At 46.6% G+C, this 21,325-nt stretch overlaps 1 protein-coding gene across 3 annotated transcripts in view; it reads left to right on the top strand.

Annotated features, from left to right (window-relative positions):
- Positions 1-21,325, top strand: part of GALC (galactosylceramidase) — a 152,818-nt gene that overhangs the window by 98,607 nt on the left and 32,886 nt on the right. For 2 of the 3 annotated variants that reach the window (XM_030214065.1, XM_030214066.1), the window contains exons 7-10: positions 8,383-8,513; positions 12,621-12,776; positions 16,621-16,745; positions 17,897-18,024. In XM_030214065.1, the coding sequence (XP_030069925.1) occupies positions 8,383-8,513; positions 12,621-12,776; positions 16,621-16,745; positions 17,897-18,024 (540 nt within the window). The remainder of the gene's footprint in view (positions 1-8,382; positions 8,514-12,620; positions 12,777-16,620; positions 16,746-17,896; positions 18,025-21,325) is intronic. The other variant, XM_030214067.1, reaches the window with a different exon arrangement.

Genomic DNA, 21,325 nt, shown 5'->3' on the forward strand with positions numbered 1-21,325 from the left:
GTTTCTCATTCTGCAGCCACATGAACTCCTTAAGCTTTATATGCTTCTTGTTTCTCATCTGAGCTTTCCCTCCCCCCCTCTGACTCACCCACCCCTCCCCCCTCCCCTCCTGCCCTCTCCTCCTTCCCTCCTGTACCCCATGCGCATTGCCATCCATTCTTTCTATCTTCCCAGCACTCCCCCATGCACATCTCCGTGGCTGCCAAGCTCCTCCCCTCCCTTCTTCCACCCTGTCCTCCTTGATTGAGGTATCTCCCCCCTCAACCATCCCATGTTACTGAATTGCTCCCTCCCCTCCCCCCAGCTCCCCCCAGATACAACGTGAAACTGAAAGGAAATATTACTTTCGCTTAAACACAGATTAACTCAATCACAAAGTCAGATACCTCCCCCTTCAACCCTTAACAGTGTTACTCCCAAATGTTTCCCAACCTTTAAACTGAAAGAAAAACATTAGATGCTGTGAACTGTACTTTATTACCACTCATCTTCCCTGGCGCTCTTGCAAAGTCTCTCTCATACTGGGGCATCCAGATTCTGTCAGAGCTGCACATGCTGCGTGAAATGCTTTATAGCAGTTCCTTCTGTGCGATCCGTCATCTCATTTAAGCCTGGAGGCTCGCCCCTGTTGCTGCCTTGCTTGGCTCTGCCTGTTATATATGTAACGTCCTCTCCACTCTTTAAGAAAGAGAGTTACACAGTTTTCAATCTTGTAAATGGCTTCGGTGGATTGCCTGCCACAAAAGTCTGGATGCTACACAGGGGTGGTGTTTCTCAAGGCTATGTACTCACTGTTCTTATCTCGTTAGTCGACAGTATATTCTTTTTTGTCCTTTTCAAGTCTGCTCCCATATAACCTTTTTGCTGTTTTTTATTATTTAACCATCACATTCATTTTTGTTGATTTAGCATTCTTGTCCAGTTCGCCTTCCGTCCTGCCCCCACTCCGCCGCTCGAATCCAGCTCTCTCTATAGCTTACCCAGAAAAGCCTGCAGTTCTTCCACCTTTGTGAGGGTGAATGATTGATTTTGATGAGTGATTCGTACTTTGGCTGGGTACTGTAGTGCAAATTTAATTTTTTTCTCAAACAGCTGGGTGCAAAACGGCGTTAACAATCTCCGTTGCTCCATAACTCGGAAGGAGAAGTCTTGAAACATCAGTATTCGCTTTCCATTGTATTCCACGTTTCTCTGCTTCTTGTATTGATCTAGTATTTTTGCTTTAACAGCATAGTTCATATAGCGTGCAATAACCACTCTTGGCTTTACAGCCTGCTCTCTGCGCTGCCCAATACGATGAATTCTTTCCACTTGTCCCTGGCCTAGGTCTGGTGCCAGCCCCAGTTGCCGGGGAATCTCCCGCTCTGCTAGATCTTTCAGCTCTGCTTCATTGAGTGATTCAGGGAAGCCCACGAACCGGATGTTATTTCGTCGTCCTCTATTTTCCTGATCCTCCACCCTCTCAGTTAAAGTGCGAACTTGTGCCTCCAAGTCCCCGATGCGTCCAGCCGCTTCTGCCATCTGGTCTTCTTGCGAAGATATTCTTTCCTCAGCCTGTTGTAGGCGGACCGCGTGGCTCGCTATACATTCTTTTATGTCGTCCATGCCCGCATTCAGCTTAGCAAGTTTATCGTCTAACAACTGGGACATGTTTTTTATGGATACTTGCACCAAATCCTCTGATACCGGCGAGACGTTTGAGTTGCGGAGCTGTGCAGATGGCGATGCATTCAATGCCTGCGACGCCATTTTGCTTTTTGCCACGCTGCTCTTTTCTTTTCCAGATCGCAGCGCTTTTTCTGGCATCCCTGGCTCCTTTACCTGTTAGAGCTTCGCGATTTACTTCTCCACGCTTTCAACTGGTTTGCCGTGCTGTTTGATAGGGGGTAGGTGTTCAATCTGCGCTTTTAATTTGGGGTATGAAGCTGAGGGGAAGGGAGCCGAGCCAGCAGACGTCCGTTCAGCTCTCGTGCATCACGTGACCCCCCCCCCCTCCTCTTTTCTATCTACACTTCTTCCCTTGGTTCATTAATCTCATCCCATGGCTTTTCCTACCACCTCTATGCTGATGACTCCCAAATCTACCTTTCTACCCCTGATATCTCACCTTGCATCCAAACCAAAGTTTCAGCGTGCTTGTCTGACATTGCTGCCTGGATGTCTCAACGCCACCTGAAATTAAATATGACCAAAACCGAGCTTCTCATTTTCCCCCCCAAACCCACCTCCCCGCTCCCCCCGTTTTCTATTTCTGTTGATGGCTCTCTCATTCTCCCTGTCTCCTCAGCTCGAAACCTTGGGGTCATCTTTGACTCTTCTCTCTCCTTCTCTGCTCATATCCAGCAGACCGCCAAGACCTGTCGTTTCTTTCTTTACAACATCCGTAAAATCCGCCCCTTTCTTTCCGAGCACTCTACCAAAACCCTCATCCACACCCTTGTCACCTCTCGTTTAGACTACTGCAATCTGCTTCTTGCTGGCCTCCCACTTAGTCACCTCTCCCCTCTCCAGTCGGTTCAAAACTCTGCTGCCCGTCTCATCTTCCGCCAGGGTCGCTTTACTCATACTACCCCTCTCCTCAAGACCCTTCACTGGCTCCCTATCCGTTTTCGCATCCTGTTCAAACTTCTTCTACTAACCTATAAATGTATTCACTCTGCTGCTCCCCAGTATCTCTCCACACTCGTCCTTCCCTACACCCCTTCCCGTGCACTCCGCTCCATGGATAAATCCTTCTTATCTGTTCCCTTCTCCACTACTGCCAACTCCAGACTTCGCGCCTTCTATCTCGCTGCACCCTACGCCTGGAATAAACTTCCTGAGCCCCTACGTCTTGCCCCATCCTTGGCCACCTTTAAATCTAGACTGAAAACCCACCTCTTTAACATTGCTTTTGACTCGTAACCACTTGTAACCACTCGCCTCCACCTACCCTCCTCTCTTCCTTCCCGTTCACATTAATTGATTTGATTTGCTTACTTTATTTATTTTTTGTCTATTAGATTGTAAGCTCTTTGAGCAGGGACTGTCTTTCTTCTATGTTTGTACAGCGCTGCGTATGCCTTGTAGCGCTATAGAAATGCTAAATAGTAGTAGTAGTAGTAGTCCATGTAGAATCTCCAATAGTATCTATTTTATTTTTGTTACATTTGTACCCTGCGCTTTCCCACTCATGGCAGGCTCAATGCGGCTTACATGGGGCAATGGAGGGTTAAGTGACTTGCCCAGAGTCACAAGGAGCTGCCTGTGCCTGAAGTGGGAATCGAACTCAGTTCCTCGGTTCCCAAAGTCCACCACCCTAACCACTAGGCCACTCCTCCACTCAATAGCCTTCATCATAAAGATCTAAATGTTTCCTGAAGGAAATGTAGGTTAGGGACATTTTAAATATCTCCAGATCATAAATGTACAGGTGAGAGGCTTCATTAACGGAAGAGGTTCTGGTACAGTGTCATACAGTGAAGGGGAAAGGGGGGTACAGAAAGTGTGGTGGTCCCGTGCTACAGCATCCCAGTGGAGTTGCTTGGGGATAGGACTGTGTCTGAATTAAAGAAAGTATGGGACAAGCATAGAAGTTCTTCTGATGGAGAGGTAGAGATTGTGGAGCTGGGCAGTTAGTCTGAAGGGGTCGAGAAGCCATGTGGTCTTTCTGCTGTCATGTGTATTGCTGGTCCTGTGGTGTCTCCTCACTGGTGGTATCCAAGGGCTAGTGTTTTGAAGTGGAGAGAGCAGTGGCGTAGCTACGTGGGGCCTGAGGGGGCCGGGGCCCCCGCAGATTCACCCCAGGACCCCCCTCCCGGCGAACCCGCCCCCGCCGCCGCCTACCTTTACTTTTGCTGGCGGGGGATCCCACTCCCCGCCAGCCGACGTCTTCTCAGTCCTTCCTGCACTTCAATTTGTTTGCTGACGTCCTGCACGTAATTATACGTGCAGGACGTCAGACTCAGAGAACAGTTCTGTTCTCTGAGTCTGACGTACTGCACGTACAACGTGCAGGACGTCAGCAAACAAATTGAAGAGCGGGAAGCGACTAAGAAGAAGACGTCGGCTGGCGGGGAGTGGGATCCCCCGCCAGCAAAAGTAAAGGTAGGATGCAGCGGCGGCGGGTTTGCAGCGGGAGGGGGGGCGGCAATGTCGGCGGTGGGGGGGCGGCGCCGGGGGGAGGGCTAAAATGTGCCCCCTCCCCCCGGGCTCGGACCCCTCTCCCACGGAAGGCTGGCTACGCCCCTGGGAGAGAGACTGCACACCCTAACATCTAGGTCCTAAGAAGTGGGGGAAGACTGGCTGGAATATCGTACATGGGTTCAGTTCCTCTCTCTGTTTTCCAAGCACTTTCACTCTCTCACATGAGATCTAATCTAGTCCAGCTTAGGTTTGGGCTGTAGAAATAAAAATAATCTTCACTGGGTGATTAAAATCATAAGATGACAGCTGTTCTTAACATAGATAAATTAAGGAGAAACGTTAAGTAGACATGGCTTGCAATTTCTTCTTTTTTCTTCCTCTCTGTCCACATCTGGAATTCCTTATCTGCTCCTAATCAGGAACTTGGGCTTTGAGATGTCTTGCAGATCAAAAGACCTTCTCTAGCTCTATATCCACATGATTTCTGAATAGTCTCCCTTCTACCTTCTCTCTGTGAGCCTCTTGGGGGAAATAGGATTACTAACCCAAAAGAAAACCAAGCTTCTTCGGCCCTCCCAACAATCCCCATCACAAGACCCTAGCTGGGATTCCTGTCACTCTGACCCGTGAACTGAGCTTGACTTCAGGATCTTCCTTGGGTGAAGAAACATACTTCGTGTTAAATCTCCACCCCAGGGAATTTCATCCACCACTGTTTATAGGACTTTAACCCCCCCTCATGACTTAGATGAAAAGGAGACAAAAAAAACTGCAACTCAAAGGAGACAAAAAAAACTGCAACTTATCAACTTGTCCCGTAGTCCAGAGTCTTTTACAGAAGAACCTACTTACTCACCTCTTGAGCCCTGTGCTCTCATTTGGAAGCCTGACAGAAAGGGAAGCAAAGACTGATGAAACTGCTGGGTTTTCTTTCAGGGGCTTAGCCAGACAACAGATTTTGGGTGGGCCTAGACAAGAATTGGGTGGGCACCGTGCTCTCCCCCCCCCCCCCCCCCAAAAAAAAAAAATCTCAGTTGGTGGAAAAACGCTTCTTTCCACCTTGGCAGCAGGAATACACTGAAAATTGAGCATGCGCAGGTGCTGGTGTCATGGAGAGTAGCGTTTTTGTTACCATCAGGGGAAACTCTTCAGCTGGCGGAGCTTGGGATTACCATCAATTACCACTAAACATGTGCTACTGTTGGGTGGGCCTGAGCCATAAATGGGTGGGCCCTGGCCCACCCAAGCCCACTTGTGGCTACGCCACTGTTTTCTTTCCCTTGACCCTGATTGGTATTTGTGTCCACACACACACACAACACGTTTTGAAATTTGGAAACTGAGAAAGCAACAAGACAGTTGGTCTGCAAACGCCAAGATGGAAGCAAAGTAGCAGACCAGACAAAGCAGTCTGTAAAGTAGTTTAGTGGTAAACTGCAACACAAGGATGGCTAAAACAGTGTCCAGCATGGCCATGTTTTGCCCTCCATTAGGGCTGCATCAGAGGCAAATAAGACAGAACAAATGGCGTTCCCAGTCACTAGCCTACGTGTAGCACATTATGAACAATTATCATCATAGCCGCCGAGGGGGGGGAGGGGGACAGGGGGGACAAAATTCCCCAGGCCCGGGCCTCCAAGGGGGGCCCGGCGCCGCAGTCCCACCCGCCCTCCGTCGTCGACCGTCTGCCACCGGGCCGGGCCCCCTGCATTGAAATCACAGCGCCTCTCACCTCCGTGTGAAAGCGCTGCAGGCAGCAAGGCAGCAGATCGCCTCTCTTTGGGCCTCCTTCCCTCCCTGTGTCCCGCCCTCTTCTGACTTAACTTCCGCGAGGGCGGGACACAAGGAGGGAAGGAGGGCCGAAGGGAGGCGATCTGCTGCCTGCAGTGCTTTCACATGGAGGTGAGAGGCGCTGTGATTTCAATGCAGGGGGCCCAGCCCGGTGGGGGGGGAGTGGCGGGGGCAAGGCCCAGTCTCTCTGTGGCCCTATCATCAGACTTTCCTTATAAGGATAAAATCATATTATGGAAGCGATACATTGGCGATTATTTTCCTGATCTGTCTTGTCTGCTACTTTGCTTCTCTCCATTTTGGAAACTGGCCACCATGCCTTTATTTAGAAGCACATTGTAATGCTTTTTGAGGCTATTGGGACCTATTCTTTCGCTTTGACTGCAGTCGCTTTTTGCTCTCTCTGTCACCCCCCCCCCCCCCCCCACCCCGGGTGACTGCCTAGTTTGTCTAGTGTAGTGGTTCTTAATCCAGACCTCGTGTCACGCACTCAGCCAATCAGGTTTTCAGGATTCCCATAATGCGAGAGATCTGTATACAATGGAGGTAGACATGCAGATTTTATCTCGTGCATATGATCCATTGTGGGTGTCTTGAAAACCAGACTTGGCTGGATGTGTCCTGAGAACCCCTGACCTAAGAGTTAAGACCCTCAGGTTGGGTGGGTGGGGGAGGTGTTGTTTGATTGTTACGGCACATACCTGAATCTTGAAGAAAAAATGATTAGGGCTGTCTTAAATCACTCTTCCCCCCCCCCCCCCCCCCCACCAAAAAGAATTCTCTTTTTTTTCTTATATCGGGGGGGGGGGGGGCTTTTGTAAGCTCAGGTCTCACTTTTTCTATGTATGTCACCTAGTTTAGAAACACGTTCACTTGATGGACAGTTTCTTTTCCTGCATGTGCTTCGTAGGCCTTGGTATTCTGAGCTAATGGCTGACCTGTAGTTAGGAATCTCTGCACGGGACACTGATGCCTTCGCTTGTCTGTTTGCTTTATTTTTCAGCAAATCGAGGCTTTCTTGAAGAGTTTCAAACATTGTCACAGATGAGATCTGTTTACATTTACAGCTTTTGGGTAAAGAGCTGCTTGGATGGCAGTCGGTGTATCACCTCTCATCTGGCCTCACCTCTTTTTTTGCATGCAAAGTGGAGAAATGGTGTCTGGCTGGCCACCTGCTCTAAAGTTGTAGCTTAGGAGTACAGAGAAATTCTGTGTTTGGTATTCTGCAATATCTATCAAAATACAGTCACCGTCTTTGAGTAATTAGGTGTTTTTTTTTTTTCCTTTTCTATCACTGAGAAGGTACATAAGATGCAGTTTTTACCTCTTTTTCATTCTCGGTCCCTAACTGAAGCTCAAACTCTGTTTTTGTCTGCTTTCCTCCTTCCCCAACCAGATTCCCTCCCCAAAACCCGACCCCCCCCCCCCCCCGCAGCTCTCTACCCAGCTGAGCTCGGTCTTTCAGCATTGGCGCTGCCACTTCAAGCTTGCCCGTTCTAATGCTAACAAAAGCTACTTTCCTGTGGGCAGTCAGCAGCATCAAGGTCTGATGTGGTGAGGGTCAGATGGGCAGAGAAGCACTGGTGCGGTGTTCCCTGCTGGTGGAAGGAGGGAGAGGGCTGTGGCAGCATGGGGGGGTGGGGGGAGAGGGGAATAACTTTGCCATGAAGGAAATGCTGCCTTCTCTTTCAGCTGGTGTGAGACAATTCTGATAAGGCTGATCAGTGGTGTCTCTAGACAGAAGTATTTGGGGTGGCAACGGGGGGAGGGGGGGGAAACTAGGTATGGGCAACAGGGTTGCCAGGTGGGCGGGTTTTCGCCAGCGGCGGTGGGAAAATTTCGCTGGCCGCGGGATGCGGTTTTTTGGGCGGTTTTCCCGTTGCCGCTGTGCAAGTTTGGCGGTTTTTTTCCGGGGCTTCTATTGGTCCAATTCGGTCCAATAGAAGCTTTTCCGGGGCTTCTATTGGTCCAATTTGGTCCAACAGAAGCTTTTCCGGGGCTTCTATTGGTCCAAATTGGACCAGTAGAAGCCTTTCAGGGGCGGGGTTGATGTCAGGGATGACGTAGGGGCGTGGCTAGTGACATGGGAGGCGGGGTTAGTGACGCGGGGGCGTGGTTGGTGACGCGGGGGGTGGGGTTCGGTGACGCGGGAGACGGGGATTGGCTACAGGCGGTTTTTGGGCGGGTTTACGGCTGGTTTGGGGCTGGGAAAATTTTTCCCAGCTGGCAACACTGATGGGCAAGCCAAAGCGACATTTCCTTACCTCATGTCCACCACCCCATCACACACCCTTTCCCCCAACCCCCTTTTTTTAAATTAGCAGTATAAGACAGCATGAACTTCTATGCATAAAGAAGTCCCCTTCCTCCATTTTGTTTTAGCTACCAGGTGAAATCGCCATTATAATTTTGTCTTTAGTTGGTGACTGAGATTTGGTTTTTCTGTCCTTTTCTTTTCTCCACTAGCTGTTAAGGTATACTCTTGATAAAGCGGGTCTGCGGCGAGTGAAGATCGTAGCCAGTGACAACCTTTGGCAGCCGGTTTCCTTTTACATGCTTCGCGATTCCGAACTGCACAGGGTGATTGATGTGATAGGGTAGGGGATTTATCTCCGTCTTGAACCTGGGGGTGGTGATGGTGGTGGTGGGGGGAGGGGGGGGGAGATAAAGAAGGGCTGAACAAAAGACTCCTAGAACGAAGCCTGGGTTTCACAGTCTAGACTTACCACTGCCTTTTTAGAGGTTGTTTTTCCACACCTGCAGTCACATGCAAGCTGTTTCATGGGAATTCTGCTGTTCTCTGTCTGTCTGTCTGTGTCTCTCTCTCTCTCTCTCTCATGGAAGAAAAAATATTGAATTTAGGATGAGTACATTTTGATGCGTGGAGGCCTTTGTGTTGGAGAGACTTCTGGATTTTTGGGGGTGGAAGGAAGTTTTTTTTTTTTTTTTTTTTTTAATAGAATGGTAACTATCAACTTTTAGTGAAATTAATCCATTATATTCAGTGTATAAGGGGAATGTTTACTTAAAATGATCCCTTTGCTGTGGTGCTCAGTATCCCTCCCCTTTCCCCCTCAGGTTTTCTGTCACTATAAACAAGCCTACAAATTCTTAAAGGCCTGATCCTGTAAGGCTGTTACCTTATCCCTTCACTCACTGCCATTTATTTATTTAGATTTTGCTCACACCTTTTTCAGTAGTAGCTCGAGGTGAGTTACACATTCAGGTACCCTGGGTATTTCTGTGTCCCAGGAAGCCTCACAATCTAAGTTTGTACCTGAGACAATGGAGGGTTAAGTGACTTGCCCAAGATCACAAGGAGCGGCAGTGGGATTTGAACTGCCCACCTCTGGATTGCAAGACCAGTGCTCTAACCATTAGGCCACTCCTCCACTCAGCAACATTCCATGTTAGAATCTCAAATATCTATTTATTTATTTACTAATAAAAAAGGCCCATTTCTGATACAAATGAAACGGGCGCTAGCAAGGTTTTCCTCAGCTCCCCTGCAGTCACCCATGTCCAGCGACCCTCCTCTCTCCCCTGCCCCCCCCTGCAGCCACCCATGTCCAGCGACCCTCCTCTCTCCCCTGCCCCCCCCCTGCAGCCACCCATGTCCAGCGACCCTCCTCTCTCCCCTGCTCCCCCTCCAGCCACCCATGTTCAGCGACCCTCCACTGCCCCCCCTCCAGCCACCCATGTCCAGCGACCCTCCTCTCTCCCCTGCCCCCCCTCCAGCCACCCATGTCCAGCGACACTCCTCTCTCCCCTGCCCCCCCTCCAGCCATCCATGTCCAGCCACCCTCCTCTCTCCCCTGCCCCCCCCTCCAGCCACCCATGTCCAGTGACCCTCCTCTGGATTTGGATCAGCTGTGAGGCATGTTCCCCCCCCTCTCCCCGGGGTTCTAAAGTTGACATCATAATGGCTACGGTGATGTCAGCCTGATCTACGGAGCCTAGCAGACCAACTTGGAATGAGCCACGGTCCCAGGCAGCAAGTCAGAATATTGGAGGTGAGAATTACTATATAGGATTTTGATTTTGCTGACAACTTTTTCAGTAGTAGCTCAAGGTGAGTTACATTCAGGTACACTGGATATTTCTCTGTCCCAGGAGGGCTCATAATCTAAGTTTGCACCTGAGGCAATGGAGGGTTAAGTGACTTGCCCAAGATCACAAGGAGCAGCAGTGGGATTTGAACTGGTCACCTCTGGATTGCAAGACTGGTGCTCTAACCACTAAGCCACTCCTCCACTCCACAGGATGAATTCCGTCTCCTTTTGGGATGAGTTGATGCCTGTGTCTGTGCCGCTCGCTGTCATTTTCCTTGTCGTATGAGCCATTAGTAGAGAGTCTGACGACACATCTCTGTTGTGTACAACAGGACAGATGAGGGACTCCATGCTGATTCTGACGTGAGAAGTTTCAACATTAACATGACATCTTCAGATGGAGGGTGTGGCAACTGGCAACCCCAAGATTTTACTAAGAAAGCTACATTTCATGACTTCACAAATAAGGGGGGAAAAGACATTGTCAAGTCACACAAAAACCACAAATTTTATTATTGTGGCTAAGACACATCGGTGATGTAACCCCCCCCCCCCTACTACTACTACTATTTAGCATTTTTATAGCGCTACAAGGCGTACGCAGCGCTGCACAAACATAGAAGAAAGACTGTCCCTGCTCAAAGAGCTTACAATCTAATAGACAAAAAATAAATAAAGTAATCAAATCAATTAATGTGTACAGGAAGGAGGAGAGGAGGGTAGGTGGAGGCGAGTGGTTACAAGTGGTTACGAGTCAAAAGCAATGTTAAAGAGGTGGGCTTTCAGTCTAGATTTAAAGGTGGCCAAGGATGGGGCAAGACGTAGGGGCTCAGGAAGTTTATTCCAGGCGTAGGGTGCAGCGAGACAGAAGGCGCGAAGTTTGGAGTTGGCAGTAGTGGAGAAGGGAACAGATAAGAAGGATTTATCCATGGAGCGGAGTGCACGGGAAGGGGTGTAGGGAAGGACGAGTGTGGAGAGATACTGGGGAGCAGCAGAGTGAGTACCCCCCCCCCCCCGTTACTTTATAATATCAGTGAAGAACTTCTCTGTACTCTTTCTGTGTACAAAATTTAAGCTTTATCAGCAAGTCACCATATCTCCATCACCAGCAATAACCGCAGTTTTTGCTAGTCTTGCTTGAGGAATGAATGTCTCTGCAGTAGCATCCATGTAGTAAAGTGAACATAGCTCGGCTTACTTTCAGCCCGTAATCATTAGTGTCGTAACGCTACTGTATATCTCGCCACGCTTCAGTGACCATGGTTTACAATTGAAAATACTCAGAATTAGGAAATCGTATGAAGGAAATGTTTTTGTACGGAACTTTATTCTGTGCTGTGTACCATACCAGCATCTGCTTCCCTAATAAATTTGGAAAAAGGCACCTTCCTTTCTAGAGGATGCTCTTAGTCGGCCAACTTGAGCCGCTAATTGTGTGGGGTAGCAGAAGCTTTCACGCACATCCTCCTTCGTTATAGTCTTCCTCTGCACCAAATAGTGTAGGAAATGCAAATTTTCTTCAAAAATGCTCAAGTTTTAAAGATGTTGTCGCAAATGATCAGTTTCTTAAGCTCATAAAAATGATATCAACTGTTTAGAAGAAGCGACATCATTTTTTCGAAAAAAAAAGACGGTTCCTCTCGACCACAGCATTTAGACCCAAGGGCTGCACTGCTTTCAATATGAAGAAACAAGGTTGTTCCTTTTAATGTAGAAGTATCTTTCGATCACCTCCTCTAGGTTATGATGGAATCTGATTTAAAGCCCTACATAAGAATTTAGGGGCCGTTTTACTAAATGCTGTGCTCCTATTTTGTACCTCTGGGCCATGTGGCACTTAACAGATGCTAACATTCGTGTGCTAAGCTTTAGTAAAAGGGGCCCCTTAATTTGTTAAACTCAAAAAAACCTCTTAAATACCTCCATTTTATACCCTTCCTAAAATTACCTAATTATATAAAAAAATGTGTTTTAGACCACTGATGTGATCTTAGCAAAACTAAACCTTTTTAGGATGGCTTTATTGAAAACAAATTGTGAAGCACACGGGACCTATGATACTTGAACAGCTGCCCACTGGTTTTGCAGGTCTAGATATAAGTTTATTAGAGCATAATTTTAGGGGGCTTTTTTTTTTTTTAGACAGACGTACCATTTATGTACTTTGTCATAACATTAATTTGAGGTACAGAGGTTGAAATCTCTCTATGAAATGGCATCTGGGTTTTGACCAAAAAATGCTCATCGGTGACCCAACTTCCTTTCTGTGGCGATTGTGACTTTCCAAAAGCACTACGTGTAGTCCAAAGTCCAAAGCAAGAGTAGAGGACACCACAAAACGCAACCAGCCGATGGGTTGAACTCAGAGTCCTTTATTCAAAGCACCAATAACTTGACCCAGTTACTGATGCTTTGAATAAAGGACTCTTTGACGTCATCCCGTTGACTGGTTGTGTTTTGTGGCATCCTATACTCTTGCTTTGGACTGTGGTTACGAATTTCCCCGTGCTTTTTGCGCTTTGATTGCATGTCTTCATAAAACAGAACTCAAGAGTGCCGTTCTTTGTTTGCTGCTTGTGCCATTCACCCTTGTTTTGACCGGAATTTCTTTGTGTGTTTGTGTGTCGTCCATTCCTCTTTTCCGTAATGCAGAGCCCATTACCCTGGAACACACACAGTGGTGGATGCTTTAAAGACTGGAAAGAAGCTCTGGTCTTCAGAAGACTACAGCACGTTCAATGATGAGGTGGGAGGAGGCTGCTGGGCCCGCATTCTGAACCAGAACTACGTCAATGGCAACATGACTTCGTAAGTTTCTAGGGTCGGTTAAATCCTGAATTGTCCTCTAAAAGTATCTTCAGTGACGTGGAGTATCAGGACATGTAGATGTTTCTGGATACAGAGTACCTTGGACAGGAGACTGTTTACTGTGGATAATGTAGTGGGTTAAGAACATAAGCACTGCCATACTGGGACAGACCGAAGGTCCATCAAACCCAGCATCCTATTTCCAACAGTGGCCAATCCAGGTCACAAATACCTGGGAAGATTCCAGAAAAGCTCAATACAATTTATGATGCTTATCCCAGAAATAAGCAGTGGATTTTCCCAAGTCAATTTAATAATGGTCTATGAACTTTTCCTTTAGGAAGCCGTCCAGACCCTTTTTAAACCCCGCTAAGCTAACCGCCTTTACCACATTCTCTGGCAACGAATTCCAGAGTTTAGTCACACGTTGAGTGAAGAAATATTTTCTTTGACTTGTTTTATATTTACTACTTTGTAGCTTCATTGCATTCCCCCTAGTTCTAATATTTTTGGAAAGAGTAAACAAGCAAGTCATTTCCACCTATTCCATTCCACTCTTTATTTTATAGACCTCTATCATATCTCTCTTCAGCCGTCTTTTCTCCGTTGAAGAGCCCTAGTCACTTTAGCCTTTCCTCATAGGGAAGTCGTCCCATTGCCTTTTATCATTTCCATTGCCCTTCTCTGTACCTTTTCTAATTCCATATCATTTATAAATGTTAAATAGCACCGGTCCCAGTACAGATCCCTGTGGCACTCCACTGTTCACCCTCCTCCATTGAGAGAAATGACCATTTAATCCTACCCTCTGTTTTATGTCCAATAACCAATTCCTAATCCACAGAAGGACATTGCTTCCTATCCCTTGACTCCTTAACTTTCTCAGGAGTCTCTCATGAGGAACTTTATCAAAAGCTTTCTGAAAATCTACATACACTACATCAACCGGCTCACCTTTATCCACATATTTATTCATGACTTCAAAGAAGTGAAGCAAATTGGTGAGGCAAGACTCCCCTCGGCTGAACCCATATTGACTCAGGCCCATTAAACCATATTTGTCTACGTGTTCTGTAATTTTATTATTCATAATAGTTTCCACTGTTTTGCCCGACACTGTTAGGCTTACTGGGCTATAATTTCCTGGATCACCCCCTAGAACTCTTTTTAAAAATCGGCGTCACATTGGCCACCCTCCAATCTTCATGTAGTACAGATGATTTTAACAGGTTACATATTACTAACAGCAGATCAACGTGATCCCCGCCAGCCAAGGCATTTCCAGTTCCGGCAGGCGGGTGGGGAGGGTGGCAGTTTCAGCGATCCGGGGGGTAGGGGCGGCAGCCGCCCGGCTCACTCTCGGCGGCCCTGATGTGAAGTCCACTGCAGTCCTTCCTAGGGTGCCTCACGTCTCTGCTGGGATGTCTTTATGGATACCCTACTAAGAATGCTGGGTGCTCCCCCTCCCCCATACGTCTCAATAGCTTGTTTTTGTGCCTTTTTTTCCTTGGACGTTTTTTTTTTCCACGAAAATGGTCCTAAAAGATAAATTGCACTGAGCACAAAAATGTGTAGAAAATGGCCGTTTTCGAAACAAAAAGTTGAACGTTTGATTTGAAAATGGCCGTGTTTGTAAAAAGTCCAAAATTGGATTTAGATGTCCTATTAAAAATGCCTCTCATCTGACAAATGGAAGATAGGCTGTAGATCTGGAAGCCACTTAAGCTGGCATGGGTCAAAATATGCTGAAGAGATAATATTCCATGAGACACCCATTCATGCCAAAACAGTGGAGGTCCTTTTATCTGAATGTGTGGGTTAAACCATAAAGACTAAGAGGAGGAGGGTAGCCAGGATGTTGTAGTAATGACATCCACAGTAGATAAAGCTGACAAAGTAGAGCATATAATTGGATGAGATTTGAGTTTGGCTGGGAAACCACAGCAATACCTCAGCAACTAACTAGACCAGAGTGTGACCTCAAATCAAACCTACTAGCAAGTAGAGCTCACAAGTTTTAAACATATCAGGTGTCCATGCGCAGGTAGCTTTTGAGATCAGAAGGGTCTTCCCAATTCTTGGTGATGTTGATGGTGATCCTGATCCATCAAGGATAGAAAAGGCCATATTGTGCATTGAATGATTTTTGTTTAGCGGCGGTGGTTTTGCTGACATCAGGAGTAATGAAGGCTTTGTTCTCTTTCCACATTAAAGGTGCACTTGTTTTGGCTTCTGTTAAAATGGCTAGAACTTTTGGATATTGAAGGATCTGCAAAACAATGGGGCCTGGGTATTTTCGCCCCTGCCCAGTGGGACTCTGTGCGCGAGATCAATTTTTCAGCGACTTATCAAAGTTCATTTTTGAGGGCTTCCATGAAAGATTTCTCACAAAGTACAATAACGTTATCCGCTTCTGTAGTCTCGGGTATACCGATAATGTGAACGTGATTCCTCTTGTTTCTGTTATTCACAGCCTCAAACTCCGTCCTTAGCTTACGGATTTGCTTTGTACGAAAATCCACAAGAGTAATTTTACCTTCCAGCGAAATCGTGCGTCGTTCGATGCTGTTGAAAAGTTCGCGGTTGAGAGCTTAAATTCTCCATCTCTGATTGTAAAACTTTAACCACAGAGTGATTTGTAGTAATCAAGTCTTTTCATATTCTGTGGCTCAGCCAGAACTGTTGATATTTGTTGAGCTGGGTCTGTGTCCTTCTCCTTTACGGATGCCGTTCACTGAGGGTCTGTTTTGTGTCTTCTGGTTCCAACACTCACAGCGAGTGCCGCTTCTGTCGTCAACGTTTTGCCCGAAGCCATCGATGAGTCGGTTATTGCAAGCTAGAGATTTGTGAAATAGTACAAAATAATTGCTTCAAATCCTTTAATATTTATTTATTTATTTGTTGCATTTGTATCCCACATTTTCCCACCTATTTGCAGGCTCAATGTGGCTTGCAATGTTCCGTCATGGCATTCGCCATACCAGGGTAAAAGATACAATTGGTATTACATAAAGAACATGAATGACATAATAGAATTAAGCAATCAGGTATGGAGACATAACATTCAGAATATCAGGTAAATGGTGATGCGCTGCAGTTCCTATTAGGGATCGTTGTGGTATGCCTTGTTGAAGAGACGAGTCTTCAGTGACTTGCGAAAGTTGATTGAGTCGTAGATTGTTTTCAGGTCAAGTGGAAATGCATTCCACAACTGCATGCTCATGTAGGAAAAGCTGGACGCATGTATTAATCTGTATTTTAGACCTTTACAGCTGGGGAATGAGTGTGCCGGCCCAAAGCAAGAAGCCACCTGAGGCAGAGGTAAGATGCTGCCCCCCCCCCCCCCCCACCGGGCTGAGATGCATTTATCTGTTTCATCACGTTCCAAACCCGACAACGATTCCCCTTACGCTGCCCTGCCTCCGGCACCCGCCTCTTCCCTTTACTGCGGCTGCCTGAGCCTCTGATGAAACAGGAAGTTACATCAGAGAGGAGGCTGCAGTAAAGGGAAGAGGCGGGTGCTGGTAGCAGGACAGCGTATGGGAATCGCTGCCATATTTGGAACATGACTGAGTAAACAGGTAAACGCCATGAACCCCGCCCCCCCGAAGAGTGGGGATATGCCACCCCTGAAGAGTGCTGCCTGAGGCCCCCGCCTCAGGCGGCCTAATGGTCGGGCCGCTCCTGGTTATGCTTGTTAACTTTTGATCAGTTCCATTCTTTAATCATTTATAAATATCTGGACCTGATGAAAGCTGCTTTTCTCCGAGATTATGTGGAACAGTTGTAGAATGTGTGACAAAACTAGTTTAAGTGAGTAACAGTTGGATACTCTTTTCCCCAGCACGATCTCTTGGAATTTGGTGGCAAGTTACTATGAGGAGTTGCCTTTTGGCCGGGATGGATTGATGACGGCAAAGGAACCATGGAGTGGGCACTATGTGGTGGAATCTCCCATTTGGATCACAGGTTAAATATTATTGTTGAATTGTAAGGCTCAAGATACCCCCATAATATTTACAGTGTGATTTTAGTAATGGGGTATTGACCCACCACAGATCTGGTACATCACGGTGGCAGCTATGCAAAGCCCCCCTCCCCCCTCATTCTGAAAGGTGAGCCTAAACGTAAGTGCCGTTCGCATGCTCAGATTATAGAACACGAATCGCTTAACACGCGTCCGTGTTTCAGATTCACAGGTAAGTGCGAGAAGTGGTATCCTATAACCTTAGCACGCAACTTGCATAGTACAGAAATACAAGAGGTGTTCACATGGGGTGCGGAATAGTGTCACGTGCTAAAGTGATGCACGTTACTGATCTATACGTTACAACTTTGCCTTACCCTTCTCTACCAATTATAATGTTCTAGTACATATTGTGTTGTCATTGCAAGTAGTCTACCATGCCATACTTTGTATTGTTGTTCGAATATTTTTACTGCTCTAATTGCCTCCTGCTCATGTTTGATCTATTCTTACTGTACACCTCCTTGAGTGAATTCCTTCAAAAAGGCGGTAAATAAATCCTAGTAAATAGACGCATGTAGCTGTGCACATTTACACCTGCCGTGGGCACTGCGCAAGTGCGTGAATGCCAACTCATGCTGGTATTGCATAACTGAATCTAGGCGCCCAGATGCTCTTATAGAATTCTTGTGTACCACCCATCATTCTGGTGCCTAACGTTTCACACCCTTTATAGAATTCCTCCCCCCCCACCTGTGCCTTCCCGTGGAAATACCCTGAGAGAGACTAAGGGGCTACTTCAATTTGTATCCATTCAGTCTTCGACCTTGTCCTGCAGCTGACAGCCACAGCACTAATTATTGACGGATTTTTGGCAGATTCCTCCTTTCTCCCCTCCCAAAAACTCCCCCCTGGAACTACAAGGTTTTTTTCTTTTTTGTGTGTTTTTTGTTTTGAGAATATGCTATCTTTTGGGCAATGGGTGTCTGCTGATTCATAATGGATTTAATATGTCTAAAGGTGCTTTAATTTTCTATCGGAGGGAGTTACCGCAAGTCAATCACAGTTGATGTAAGTTGCTGTGTGTTATGACCTGGATGCAGCTGTAATCTCCTAATTATGCTGGCTTTGCTTTCTTCCCAATATCTTACAGCGCACACGACTCAGTTTACCCAGCCAGGGTGGCATTACCTGCAGACCGTTGGGCATTTAGAGAAAGGGGGCAGCTACGTTGCTTTGACAGATGGCCAGGGGAACCTCACTATTATCATTGAAACGATGGTAAGTCGCTTTCTTCAAAATCGAAGATCGGTTGGGTTGACCTGGTGGCTGCACGCTTACCCTATGGAGGACCTTGGGGCTTCTGCTCCCCAGACCGCAGGGGCATGGGGGTGCTATTGAGTCAGTATTTACGGCACTCAGGACGGATCGGGGGAAGGGAATTCTACTAGTGGGTTGGATTTAACCCTTACAGAAGGCGTTCTGGTTCAGGGCCTGCAGCTGAGGAATAGAACTATGGTGACTGGACTCGGAGAAAGCTGTATAGTAGGGGATAAAACCCCTCTGTATTTGAGAAGGGGGATCCTGGTGGCTGAGCTAAGTGAATTTGGAAGGGTTATACAGTAAGGAGTAAAACCTGTGTGCATTTAAGAATGGGGTCATGGTGCCGGGGTCCACGCTGCTTCAGATTGAACTGGAGAAATACAAAACCAAAGACAATGAACATAAATACACACTGACAGTACTGCCTGCACTAAATGAAAATGTTGTTACTTAATGTTCTATTTTTCTCTGTTTTTACTACTACTACTACTATTTAGCATTTCTATAGCGCTACAAGGCGTACGCAGCGCTGCACAAGCATAGAAGAAAGACAGTCCCTGCTCAAAGAGCTATGTAATAAAAGTGAGCCAAGTATAGGACAATCAAGCCATTGTGACATCACTGATGAGGTTGGCTCTTATTGGTGGCCTGAGGCATTATGACATCACAATATTAGCTCTGGTTACAAGAGACTACTACTATTTAGCATTTCTATAGCGCTACAAGGCGTATGCAGCGCTGCACAAACATAGAAGAAAGACAGTCTAATAGACAAAAAATAAAGTAATCAAATCAATTAATGTGTACAGGAAGGAGGAGAGGAGGGTAGGTGGAGGCGAGTGGTTACGAGTCAAAAGCAATGTTAAAGAGGTGGGCTTTCAGTCTAGATTTAAAGGTGGCCAAGGATGGGGCAAGACGAAAGACAGTCCCTGCTCAAAGAGCTTACAATCTAATAGACAAATATAAAGTAAGCAAATCAATTAATGTGTAGAGGAAAGAGGAGAGGAGGGTAGGTGGAGGCGAATGGTTACGAGTCAAAAGCAATGTTAAAGAGGTGGGCTTTCAGTCTAGATTTAAAGGTGGCCAAGGATGGGGCAAGACGAAAGACAGTCCCTGCTCAAAGAGCTTACAATCTAATAGACAAATATAAAGTAAGCAAATCAATTAATGTGTAGAGGAAAGAGGAGAGGAGGGTAGGTGGAGGCGAATGGTTACGAGTCAAAAGCAATGTTAAAGAGGTGGGCTTTCAGTCTAGATTTAAAGGTGGCCAAGGATGGGGCAAGACGTAGGGGCTCAGGAAGTTTATTCCAGGCGTGTAGGGTGCAGCGAGACAGAAGGCGTAAAGTCTACTACTATTGGAGATTCTAGATGGAATGTTGCTACTACTACTACTATTTAGCATTTCTATAGCGCTACAAGGCGTACACAGCGCTGCACAAACATAGAAGAAAGACAGTCCTTGCTCAAAGAGCTTACAATCTAATAGACAAAAATAAAGTAATCAAATCAATTAATGTGAACAGGAAGGAAGAGAGGAGGGTAGGTGGAGGCGAGTGGTTACAAGTGGTTACGAGTCAAAAGCAATGTTATAGAGGTGGGCTTTCAGTCTAGATTTAAAGGTGGCCAAGGATGGGGCAAGACGTAGGGGCTCAGGAAGTTTATTCCAGGCGTAGGGTGCAGCGAGACAGAAGGTGCGAAGTCTGGAGTTGGCAGTAGTGGAGAAGGGAACAGATAAGAAGGATTTATCCGTGGAGCGGAGTGCACGGGAAGGGGTGTAGGGAAGGACGAGTGTGGAGAGATACTGGGGAGCAGCAGAGTGAGTACATTTATAGGTTAGTAGAAGAAGTTTGAACAGGATGCGAAAATGGATAGGGAGCCAGTGAAGCGACTTGAGGAGAGGGGGTAGTATGAGTAAAGCCACCCTGGGGGAAGACGAGACTAGATACTATTGGAGATTCTACATGGAATGTTGCTACTATTGGAGATTCTACATGGAATGTTGCTACTATTGGACATTCTACATGGAATGTTGCTATTGCACTAGCAACATTCCATGTAGAAGGCTGCACAGACTCACAGAAGCAGAAGCCTGCGCGGCCACATTGGTGATCTGCAAGGGCTGGAATGTTGCTAGTGGAATAGCAACATTCCATGTAGAATCTCAAATAGTAGCAACAGTGGAGGAGTGGCCTAGTGGTTAGGGTGGTGGACTTTGGTCCTGAGGAACTGAGTTGGATTCCCACTTCAGACACAGGCAGCTCCTTGTGACTCTGGGCAAGTCACTTAACCCTCCATTGCCCCATGTAAGCTGCATTGAGCCTGCCATGAGTGGGAAAGTGCAGGGTACAAATGTAACAAAAATAAAATAGATACTATTGGAGATTCTACATGGAATGTTGCTACTATTGGAGATTGTGCAGGACGTCAGACTCACAGAAGCAGAAGCCTGCGTGGCCACATTGGTGATCTGCAAGGGCCGACTTCTCTAGTGGAATAGCAACATTCCATGTAGAATCTCAAATAGTAGCAACAGTGGAGGAGTGGCCTAGTGGTTAGGGTGGTGGACTTTGGTCTTGAGGAACTGAGTTTGATTCCCACTTCAGGCACAGGCAGCTCCTTGTGACTCTGGGCAAGTCACTTAACCCTCCATTGCCCCATGTAAGCCGCATTGAGCCTGCCATGAGTGGGAAAGCGCAGGGTACAAATGTGACAAAAAAAAATAAAAATGAGTGTTCCAGCTTTACACTGGAACTGATGAATTTATCATAAGGTTTCTAACTCATGGGCTGCCCTTTCCCATGTCAGTAAATATGAGAAAAGGCAAAAGAGGTTAGGGCTCTTCAACTTGGAAAGAGATGGATGAGGGAAGATATGATTGAGGTCTACAAAATCCCGAGTGGTGTAGAACGAGTAGAAGTAAATCGTTTTTTTTTTGTTTGTTTTTTTAACTTGTTCCAAAAGTACAAAAACTAGTGGACACTCAAGGAAGTTACAGGGAAATACTTTTAAAGCAAATAGGAGGAAATATTTTTTCACTCGGAGAATGGTTAAGCTCTGGAACTCTTTGCTAGAGGGTGTAGTAACAGTGATTAGAGTATCTGGCTTTAATATAAGGTTTGGACAAGTTCCCGGAGGAAAAGTCCATAGTCGTGGAGAAGCCACTGCTTGCCGTGGGATTGGGTACCATGGGAATGTTACTACTATTTGGGTTTCTGCCAGGTACTTGTGAGCTGGCTTCACCACTGTTGGAAACAGGATA

Source organism: Microcaecilia unicolor, chromosome 9, assembly GCF_901765095.1.
Source record: "Microcaecilia unicolor chromosome 9, aMicUni1.1, whole genome shotgun sequence".
Taxonomy (NCBI): Eukaryota; Metazoa; Chordata; class Amphibia; order Gymnophiona; family Siphonopidae; genus Microcaecilia; species Microcaecilia unicolor.